We start from the raw sequence: 11,325 nt of genomic DNA on the forward strand, positions 1-11,325 counted from the left end.
GGGCCCGAACCCGAACCACTTTTGCGAACGCCACTATAAAAGCATGTCTTGTATCTTGCAGACAGAATTTGTGATAAAACGCAGTCATGATGTTGTGTTTCTCTTTACTTCCACAATGTTTCCTTTGTTAACTCATTTGAATAGCAAATGAATTTTCCAAAGTATCGCATCGGTCACCTGTTATGCGGTTTACACTAGAACGACGTATTTCTCGAAGAGCCCCAAAGCTCTATCGAGTATATTAACAACATTGGTATAATTTTAGGATTGGATGGTGACTTAAAAATAACGTTTTCAAGATGACCGGTATTACATTCCTCTTTACTTTCCACTGCATAGCTTTTGCCTTGAAAAACCCAGGTGAGTTTAATTTTTAATCAACTACGTATGCATTCTTGGAAGAGCGAGATTTACATGTTTCAATTTTGTTATAACGAGCAGACCAGAAACATTTTCGTCGCTACCATAAGACACCAATATACAGTTATATTTTCATGTTTGACTTTTTACAACATGACATTTAAAATTCCCTCATAATAAAAAATAGAATAACCGGTCACAAAACACGTTTTGAAAGTCAAAATATAGATTTAAAAAGGTGTTTCTGTGTTTATTCTAGGAAAAAGTGAAAAGCTGAATTTCAGATTTTTCAGACTGATCAAGCACGTGGCGTTCAGTCAAATATTTAAGATTCTAATTTTAGAGTTTTATGCGTATCGGGAAGGAAAGGGTGGAGGAAAGAAATAAATTCTATAACGATGATACATGCAGCCTGTCCCAAGCTTCCGGTTAGTGGAAACAAATGAAAAAGCGTAGGTGCTGAAAAATTGCGGAGGCGAACCGCTTACTTAACGATAGCGACCAATACAGTATTCAGAGAGGACTATGGTGACAAAATGATGATATAGTAACGATAGTATCATGCACATAGATTTTGTGCGCTAAGGGCTATAATAATGGTTTCACTACCGGGACGGAGATTAAACTCAGACGAATGTCTGAAGAAAATGTGATGCTGCGTCGGTAGGAGAATATTTACAAATGATGTAGTTTTATCAACCAAGTTGATAATTTAAATTACGGCACCGTGAACAGTTTCTAAAGCTGACGTTTCAGGCATTAGCCTTGCGACAGTGTGAAAGAAGAACATTGAATTGGTTCTGACAGCTGGTCACCTTTGGAAGCTTTTAAGGTTAATTCCCACCTTCGCTGGTGTCCTATCAGAAGAAAGCTTAACAACTGCAGTTTACGATAAAAATATAATTTAAGCGACATTTCTTTTGAGGAAGTGTCAGGAACCGGTAAGGCGTGAAACGACCGAAGGTTCTTCTATTAAATTTATCGGGTATCGGATGCCGCAGCGCGAGCAAAATGGCTGCACAGTCTTATTCACAAGGCATCAATCAACAAAAACGTACCGGGCTTTTTCGATATTCTGATTGGTTGTTTAGATATCGGCATCTTAAGTTGAAGTAGCTGAAAACATGAGAGGCGTATTGCGTAAATGGACGCCACGGGAAAAATATTTCAGATATCAAAGATTCTCGACACACTTCCGTTTGTCATTATTCCTAGAGTGTTTTGGCGAAATTTGACGAAAATCGGTCAAATCTATATACCCTATAAATTCACTCAAAGTGGTTGTATTCCTCCCAAAATCAAATGCTAGATTTTAGCTCATAAAGGTTCGCAAACAACTAGAGCCACACCAGGAGATTATCTCGCCTCCTGAAATCGCAAACAAGTAGGACAACGGGACCTCCTGGCGTCAATGACGATGGATCAAGATTTCACAGGAAAAGTAACCCATAGCAGACACGTATATTTTTTTAACTCAATCGCTTAAAGAGCGTTGAGGAGGACGACACAATAATGAACTAAGTTTCCAAAGGCAAATAGGATATTCTGCCACTAATCGCTGGTTCCTTACAACTTGGACATCCCATGAATCAGAAAGCTCTATTCCGCAAACTTACTAAAAGAAACCGAGTCGCTGACACGATATCGTTGTTAATTCAGGCCATGGAGCCAATTGGGCCCATGAAATTTTTCCATCGTCTTTTTAAGAGATGGGAAAGGTTTTACAAGGATTTAAAATCACTCTTTTAAACAGAAAGTGGCGAGACGTAAGAGAAACAACAACTAAAATATAAGTTAAATTTAACTCGAAATTCTTAGAGCTGATATTGTAAGAAATGTATGGCGCATAGTAAGGAGAATTCGTATGTCCACCCTGGAGTGGAAAAATCAACGAGTTACTCTCGTCTGAAGTTGTGAGTTTAAAACATGTGTCGTCAGTGTTGTTGTTAAAGGTTTGCACTACATTGACAACTGATCGACAGCGCCATTAGGGAAGGCTCAGGGAATCAGTTCTAGTCCTAAGATTAAGACTTAGAAACATCAAAGGGTTAAAATTAATCAGTGAATCAACGGGTTCAAAATGTTCTTATTAGTGTGCAGTGCAAGCGCCGTAGAGGAGAAGCTACGAAACAATATTATGAAAGACTATAACAAGAAAGCTCGCCCTGTGATCAAGGAAACAGATGTGGTTCACATTTTCATAGACATCGCACTGCTGCAGTTGATGAAAGTGGTGAGTGAAAAGTTTTATTGTGGTTTGCCCCTATTTAGAGATATTTTACTAATGAGCATCAAAGTAATCTGATTTTGCGTTAATAAGTCTTGCAGCGTTGTGCTCCCTGAGAAAAATTGCGCCACTCTCTCAACCAATCAGATATAAACCTTGAAACAGTTCGAAATTGCTCACTCCCGCTTTCCCATGCTAGTGGTGGTGGTTTACATGATTTACCTTCGTATTTGGATTGTCATCGGCTTCTCGTGATCTTCACTCAGTTGTGATGAACTGTTACGAGACAACAAGAGCTGTGCATGTTATCTTGACTGTTATGATTAGTTTGGCTTTACAAAACTGAATCGAAAAGCAGTCTAGTCTTTCAACTTTCACTATAATTTTCAGGTGAGTCACCGGTTGCACTCGGCTGCACTTCTTCAGGTGAAAGTCAATATAGCGTCAGCTGAAACCACGAGATTACAAAATCTCCTCGTGAAATCGATTAAACTAAACAGCCTTTCGATTTAGAATGAGTTTGCCCTGCGGTTTCCCACAATAGGGCCATTGCGATTTCCTACTAAAGGCTCATGAGCTTAGAGGCAAGAGGCCGTAAAACGTTTTCTGCAGATCATTGAAATTTGATTGTGTGTAATAACAATCAATAAAATACAGAAGAAGCGGATTTGTGAACTTGACGAGAATTTGCGAGACCTAAAGTGCCCTTTGGAAAGATCATTTGCCACCCATTGCAAAGCAACGGTTTTTTTTGTTTTTGAATGGATTACTTTTTGTTTTGATTTGTTTTGTTGTACAGTTTTTGTTATTATGTGCTCTTTACCCGCGTTTTTTGCTAACGCAGCGTTACGCCTACGTTCAGAGCTCTTCAAATAATTATTGTTACTAAAGAGAGGTTAAATGAATGAGCCCTTTGTCCAAACTTGACTGGAAGTTTAAAGCCGGCTAGCATGATTTTTCAAAGCTACCGGTAATTGTCTAACAAAGAGAACAATTGAAGAAACTTTCTCGATCGGAAAGGCTATTCTTATCGATAACATGGGCGAGAAAACGTTTCTTTTTTTTGCTGCACAATATAATTTTATGCCACTGCATCACTTCTAAACAGATTCAAGAGTAAGGATCATATTTTGGTAAATTGTTTTAAAAACTTACCGCTCTCAAAAAGAAAGGCTTCATCGAACAACCAGTGTGAATGGAGTTCTCATTTACGAATTGACCTTCAGCCAAACTCTTCATTTGGCCAGGACTTCAACACGCAAGATCCAAGATGGAAATGAAAGTTCCGTGTTGATAAATTTAGCATTGCAAATGCCTCTGAAAATAACCACTTACATGACTTAAAATGACCTATATCTTTAAAATTAATGGCTCATATCTTAGTTACATGACATGCTTCAAAGAATGTCAGCAAATGAATGTATCAAGAAACTCTCGAGGGCAGCATTTAAGCATTGTAACAAATTCAAACTCTTTCTGTTTGTGAAAACCATTTCAAATGTCAGCCAAACCATCTTCAGTGTCCATGTAGGCGTGTGTTGAGTAATAATAACAATCATGTCAAGAAGCATGTACTTGAGGATATGTAATTAGTGGCGTGCCGTCCGCATTGTTAATTGCATCGATTGATGTCAGTGAAATGCCGTAAATCCATCATTTTTTTTTAAGCAAGAAACCACGGTGGCCTTCACTTAGGCTTCCCATTATGATGAGGTTGTTTTTAAACGGAGTAACGCAGTAACGAGTACGCTCTTGTAAGTAAGTGATTCCGTCACTTTTTGGAAGCTTACGGAGCAATCTCACGAACACAGCTCGGGATTTATTGTAATTCTTTTAATTTCTCCTCACCTTAAACACGCGAGTTTTTATCATAAAATTTATTTTTTTTAGAGTATATTGAAGGGGTCGTCGAACCAAAACTAAATACAGGTTTAATCCAAAACCCTAACTTCTGTGAATTGTTTCGATTGTTTACGATCTGATGTGAAAAACGAGCCGTGGGAGCAGTTAGAGGTCATTGGCTGATTGAGTGATTACTTAGAGGTAACCAGCACCTGCGCATAAACGCCGGAAGTGCTTTTTGGAAGAATAAGTGTTAACCTCAATCGCGTCGTCGAGTAGGCTTTCCCACAGTAAGCCTAAGTAACTAAACTTCCCACAGTGAAATGACGAACCTTTCATTCTACTCAAAAGTGATCTACATTTCTAGGCATGCATGCGCATTTATCTAACCGAAGGACCATTCTTTAACTGATACAAATTCATATATTCGCACTGCGGTGAAGAAACGAAATTTAAAGATCCTCGCAGCTAATAACACTACTGAAACGAGTAGTTGAAAATAGGACCTGAAAAATATTCAGGCCCGTGCAGATTTGAACCCATGACAGTTAATTTAAGGATTAATCAAATTAAAAATAGGAATCAATTAAGAATATATGAATTTCATATATCTAAAAATCATCATTCATCACTTGGATGGTTTATTTGGACCCAACACATTTATTTGGACCCAGTTGGCTTGTTAGCTCAGTTAGAAGAGCGCTGCACCGGTGTCGCAGAGGTCATGGGTTCAAATCCCGTAGGGGCCTGAATTTTTTTCAGGTTCTATTTTTCAACTACTCGTTTCAGTAGTGTTCTTAGCTGAGAGGATCTCTTAATTTCGTTGATACAAATTTAGACAAACGTTTTGACGGGAAGGGTTTTGATAGTTTGTTTACTTTGGATCCCAATTAGTATCTTGGAGGCACGGGCTCGAATCTCGTTAAAGCCTGAGTTTTTCAGGCTTCTCTTCTGCAATTGTTCAAATTTTGGCTTACCTGCAAAGAATGTTCCTTTCGTTTAGACTTTGTTCCGTTGTATCATGGCAACCTCATTCCTCCTAGAGGAAGAGAGAGCACACTGGGAACGAGGTTGGTCTCGTGAAAGCTCAGGTGGCGTGACCAGTAAACTACTTCACGTACTTCGCAGACTTCACTGTCCTAACGAAGCCGCAGCGAGCATGGAGCGTCTGTTAGATAAAGAGTATAAAGGCGAATTGCTTCAAAGCCTCAACGAGCTCAGGAAATCGAACATTCTGTGCGATACAACGATCAAAACCGAAGGAAAAGACTTCCCAGTTCATCGATGTGTTTTAACAGCCGCCAGTCCCTACTTCCGGGCGATGTTTACCTCAGAGTTCAGGGAAAACGATAGCGGCTTCGTAGAGCTAAAAAACGTAACAGGTGCCATAATGAATGAAATTATTCAGTTTGTGTACACTGGGAAAGCGGAAACTGACTCATCGAGTGCTCAAGAGTTGATTATGGCGGCCGACTTCTTGATGCTGCCAAGTTTAAAATTGAAAGCCTCGAAATTCCTGGAAGGAACAATCAGCGTCACGAACTGCCTTGCGCTAGAGTCTTTCGCTCGGCAGTTTAACTGTGATTTATTGAAGCAGGCCTCAGTCTCCTACAAAATGGAAAATTTTCCCTCTGTGGTGAAAACAGATGATTTTAAATCACTGGACTTCGAGAGGGTACAGGACTTGATCTCACGAGACGAAATAGTTGTCTCTAAAGAGGAAGAAGTTTACGAAGCAGTGATTATCTGGGTTAAGCACGAAGTCGCATCGCGAGAGTGCTTACTACCAGAGCTCCTGAAATGCGTGAGAGCTTCCTCGATGTCAAAGTACAGTCTTAAAAGGATCATTGATCGAGAGGACTTGGTTATAAAGGACCCAGCTTGTATGAAAATCTTGATTCAGTGGCTCAGGGCTTTCCTTTTTCAAGATTATGTATTGTTACAAGGGCCTCGATTATGCCTTAAATTTAAGGAGACAGTGGTAGTTCTTACTGGTGGTCACAGGTCAGTATCAACCTCTACCACCCTTGGCTTTGTTCTTGCTACAAAGAAGTGGTTACAATTACCTATGATGCCATGTCCCCGAACACGACATGCTGCTGCAGTATGTGGTGGTCAGTTGTATGTGGTTGGAGGTTTCTCAGAGATCCCATTATGTTGCTTCAATCCTGTTCAAAATGAGTGGTTTTCTACTGAAAAGAACCTGCCATTCCATCCACATAGTGCACTGGTTGCCCTTAATGAAGAACTGTACCTGATTGGTGGAGATTCTGATAATAAGCGTCAAGTTAGGAAGTACAAATGTAACCTTGATCAATGGGAATTTCTGTCACCAATGGCATTTTCTCGAGCTGCACACTGTGCAGTTGTCCTTGAGGAGCTCATCTATGTAATGGGTGGTCATGATGATAATGTGTGTTTAAGGAGTGTTGAGTGCTACAATCCTACTAATGATCAGTGGACTCAGATTTTAGATATGAACAATGCAAGAAAATTTTCTGCTGCAGCAGCCATCACTAATGGAAAAATCATTATTGTAGGTGGTTATAGTGACATGGGCTTTACAAGAATTGAAGAAACTTGTGAAATCTTTGACAAAAGTTTGAATCAGTGGAGCTTGGTTTCAAGCCCCACAGTACCACGTGCTGCATGTGGCATAGTCAGTGTGAAAAGTGCTGTTTATCTGTTTGGAGGAGAAGATACTAACGACTCTGTATATAAACTTGACAGTGTAGAGTGTTATATTGTCCAAGAAGATAAGTGGATCCATGTTAGCACCATGCCTGAAAGTCTCTCTTGCCTTCAGGCTTCACTCATTCAATTTCCTGTGAAACATATGACAGAAGATTGAAATTGAAAAAGAGAGAAATTAGATTTTATTCAGTGTAGTGTGTTGGTCTCTCTCTGGAAGAGTTTCATAGAGGATATTACATGGCCAAGTAGAGATATGAAATCTCTCTTAGAGCATTGAAATCCATGGCTGAGCTTGTAAACCATTAACCCTTAACTACTATGAGTGACCTAGACAAAATTTCTCATTACAATATCAACAGAATATCAAGGAGAATAAAGGAAAACATCATTTAGGTATAATAAGTTGATCAAGAAAAAATTTTTCCTTACAATATTAAAAGGGTATCAAGCAGACAGTGACAAGAATAAAGGAAAATATTAATTAGGGATAATTAGTTGATCACATCCCAAATTCTCCAAATTAAAAAAAGAATGGTATGGCAGACATTAAGGACAATTAATAACTTGATCTTGTGAGTGAAAAGGTTAAACTTTCATTTAGAAATGTTTTTTATGTTATATTTCAATTTACTAGAAAAAGCAAAATAAAGGGCTCTAATGACATGATAATAAGCCAGCATGGATAGTCTTAAATTAGAGTAGTAAATGTTTTAACAAACCTTGCCTGAACTACTATGAATTTCTGATAAACATGTAACTTTAAAAACTTTAAAATGTATCCAGTTTACCATTCATAGAGCAGATGAGTATGACTTATTTACCGAGTGTGGCTCACGACTGTCCACAGTCCTTTATCACTGATTACTCTCAATTATTTCTATTGTCGTCATCATTATCATTATTATTGTCATTATTTTTATAACTGTTATCAAGCATATCTATTTTTGTGATTTAGGATAAAATAACGGGGGGTTAGCAGTTGCATATTCCCTAACAATTCTTCCTCTGAGTCCAGTTTTCTTAGAACTTTGAGTATTGGTATTTGTAGAGGGGTTAAATCAGAGGCAGCAAGGGAACACTAACCCCAACCCACCATGTTATGCAGTCAAACCTGGGTCAGGTGTTCTCCATTTCCCCAACCTTGGATTTTGGTGGGTCATGGCAACTACTCTTGATTGTTGTTGTTGTTTTTTTTTGTAAAAAAGATGAAGGAACAGTTATGAGAAACATGAGCTCAATGACCTCAGTTCTTAACAAAAGTAATATCTACTCAACATGATACAATTTTTACTAAGTTTTGAAAACTGAAAAGAAAACCTTGTTAGTTAATTATTAGTAATTTGAAAATTTGCTATGAGTTGAGCTTATTGACATCCAGGGATAGACAGACTACAAACAAAATGATGTGAGGGTGTGTGTGGGGGGAAGGGGGATGGGAAAAATGTTTTTTAAAGAAAGCTTTTTTTTTCCTCATAATTATTAGGAAAACTATTTTTATACATTATTGCAAAAGAGAAGCTACCAAAAGATGGAGGAAAAATAGTTCTAACTCAGTGAAAATACCAAAATTTGGTATCAAATAAAATACCTTCCCCCCCCTTAGCCAAACCTGATTAGGTTTCTAGTGGTCCACCCTAAGTAATCACATGGTACTAAAACTAGTGGTATATGTCATTATTATAGTAACACATTATGGGGGCAACAGGTCCATCAACATACACCCATTTATGACTACATTGTAGGTATTCCTTTGATACTTGTGTAACCAAGCCATGACTCAATGAAGATCAACAGCCTGGACAGATCAGAGGGAAAGGGCTGTAAAATGTATGCTGTGAACTGATCTGCACCTACCTAAGGGCAAAGAAAATTACAAATCTGAAAGATTGATGGGAAAGGAGGTTACCGTTAACCTGTTACCCCTAAGAATGACTAGCACCTAATTTCTCCCTACGGTTTTACCAGTTTCACCAAATTAAGGAGCCTTTTATTATCAAACTCTCCATGTTAGTTAGTAGAGAACAGCATGGGAAATATCCATACATTTTTAGGGTGTGAAGGATTAACAGCTACTTAAGGAGCAACTTTTCTCCTTTTCTTTATGGAAAAGGGAATCCTAAAGAAGAGAAAGTCCTCACTTCCTACCTTGAGCTCATAGAGGACTCAGTTAAAACAATCTTCCTCTGGATTATCAAGAGGGGGGGTTTTCAACTTTTAAAACCAGTCTTCTCACTGGGTTGGCTGGCATGGGAGGTTGTGTACAAGGATATCGTAGGGGTTAAAATTGGGAAATAGTGGATTGGCTGTGGCATTCGTAATAGTTTTCTTATATCCAGCAGTCTTGGTCCCACTCATAATTGGTCATTTCGTGCCAAAATTGTTGAACTAGTGTCTATCTTTTTTTTCTACAGGATGAAAAAGGCGAAGTCATTACCACGAACGTATGGGTGAGGCAGGTAAGAGAAATAAGGGCCATCCCACTAAAAGAGACCTTCAAAAAATAACAAATGATGGAATTATTCAGTTATCATGATCTGTTTCACAAACAGATTCCATGTTGCCGTGCGTCTGTTTAGTAATACATCACAGATGACGTCAAAATGTATTAAGAACAAAACGTAACGCACTAGACACAGCTGAGTGTGTCTAATGTTTTAACCACATTTTCACGTCTTCTCTGATTTATTACTGTACAGACCTGTAGCAACATGGAATCTATTTGTTTTATGGGATAAAAAAAGAAAATGTTTTTAATGGTGACGTCATCCATGTGTTTGTCGTCCAATAGATCACAGGTTAGAGCCAATCAAAAAGCGTGTATATTTCCTGTTATCATATAAATTTAGATAACCCAATCTGACCGGAAGAAAGAAAAGCGATCTAGCGGCAAACTACTCGAAGTTTTTCATGTACATCGTATGTTTTATTTTAACTATTTACAGTTTTTAGCTCATATTATTTTTATCAAAGTATTAGACCACACTCTGCTTACTGAAAAAATGCCTAAGGGGGATTTTGGGAGCATACGAGAAAAGCTTTAAAATCATGAGCCGAAGGCGCGTACGTTACAAATTTTTCGTGTGCGGTATATTGCCATTCTAAGATTTCTGTGGGTTTACCGGTACAATAATCAGCGCGGGGAGAACCTCCCCCAACAGTTATGTTATAAAATGGTATTTTCAGCTGTTCCCTTCTAATTTGGAGTTAATTTGCATTTATGTAAGACTGAAGGGTGGCTCGAAAATTGCTTTTGTGTGGTATCACTGAAATGAACAGTAATTGCCTGTCGAAGCTAAGCTCAGTGAACGTTTGCAATAAAATAGGAGAGTTTTCCAATGATTGCATGGAAAATTTTAGCAGTGTACGCTTCTAAAGAGCAATTTCACTCTCTTACTAAGAAGTATTCTGATTCAACCTGGAGAGATCTGCGTGAAATAATCCGAATACGGTCCCTTATGTAGGTCTTATACAGTCAGTACACAAAGTCGTGTACGGGATCTATAAGGAGGTGTCATGATGTACAAGGTACTGTTTAAGGATCAGTATACGTCAGGCTATGCCAAGAAAATAGCAGGATCTTATACACTTGTAGCAGGATTTCTTATACGCCAGTACTCGTTTCAGTATACATGTTGTATACGGAAGGAATTATGAGGTATACTGATTTTGTGTGGAAGGCACGTATACAGTCGTTGCAGGATTTCTTATTCATTATTACACAAGTCCGTATATATGATGTATACTGCATGAAGCAGGAAAGGTACTGATAGTAGAAGGTGCGTATTGTGGGGCTTTAACGAGCCTTTTTTGAGCAATCTTAATGGGAAAATTCACCATTCTCGAGTATTCTTACGGGGTACGTTCAGCGTTAAAGATTTTTGCATTGCTTAGGTGTGATCTAGGTGGAATCATAAAATCGTGAATCATCTCATGCTTCAATTACAAATAGCTTTTAATTTATTTCAGTATTCCTCAGTCACGTGTTATTTTTTTCGTAGTACATATACATTAAAAAAAAACTAAAAAACCTAACATTTGTGTTTCTCAAAAATAGTATTGTTAATAATAATGAGAAGAATGAAAGTTGAAAATCTAATTTACGAAAAGGTATAATCCAATGATTAAAAGTTGTGATTTATGTACAATCACACTATTCCTTTAACACACAGAAAAACAAACTATTCGTTCTCAAAATCACAATC

At 38.1% G+C, this 11,325-nt stretch overlaps 3 protein-coding genes across 4 annotated transcripts in view; 2 read left to right on the plus strand and 1 right to left on the minus strand.

The window, feature by feature from the left end:
- The window catches only part of LOC113685469 (neuronal acetylcholine receptor subunit alpha-7), a 27,661-nt gene continuing 16,336 nt past the window's right edge, over nucleotides 1-11,325 (plus strand). Inside the window, exons 1-3 of one of the 2 annotated variants that reach the window (XM_027203016.2) lie at nucleotides 1-360; nucleotides 2,454-2,593; nucleotides 9,535-9,579. In XM_027203016.2, the coding sequence (XP_027058817.2) occupies nucleotides 300-360; nucleotides 2,454-2,593; nucleotides 9,535-9,579 (246 nt within the window). In that variant the 5' untranslated portion in view covers nucleotides 1-299. Of the gene's footprint in view, nucleotides 361-890; nucleotides 1,024-2,453; nucleotides 2,594-9,534; nucleotides 9,580-11,325 lie in introns of those variants that run through there. The other variant, XM_089191921.1, reaches the window with a different exon arrangement.
- LOC113685088 (kelch-like protein 24) lies at nucleotides 5,332-8,115 on the plus strand. The gene has a single exon (XM_027202587.2). It carries the CDS (start codon nucleotides 5,451-5,453, stop codon nucleotides 7,278-7,280), a length of 1,830 nt encoding a protein of 609 aa, XP_027058388.2. The 5' UTR covers nucleotides 5,332-5,450; the 3' UTR covers nucleotides 7,281-8,115.
- LOC149035525 (uncharacterized) overlaps nucleotides 11,158-11,325 on the minus strand; it is a 5,660-nt gene continuing 5,492 nt past the window's right edge. The window contains exon 7 of the mRNA XM_089191923.1: nucleotides 11,158-11,325. This exon is cut by the window's right edge and continues 88 nt beyond it. Coding sequence (XP_089048049.1) covers nucleotides 11,302-11,325 — 24 coding nt within the window. The 3' untranslated portion in view covers nucleotides 11,158-11,301.

The sequence above is a fragment of the Pocillopora damicornis genome, chromosome 13 (assembly GCF_964200805.1).
Source record: "Pocillopora damicornis chromosome 13, jaPocDami1.2, whole genome shotgun sequence".
Classification (NCBI taxonomy): Eukaryota; Metazoa; Cnidaria; class Anthozoa; order Scleractinia; family Pocilloporidae; genus Pocillopora; species Pocillopora damicornis.

Coding starts and splice junctions, on each gene's coding strand:
- LOC113685088 (XM_027202587.2), top strand. CDS start 5,451: ATGGCAACCTCATTCCTCCTAGAGGAAGAGAGAGCACACTGGGAACGA.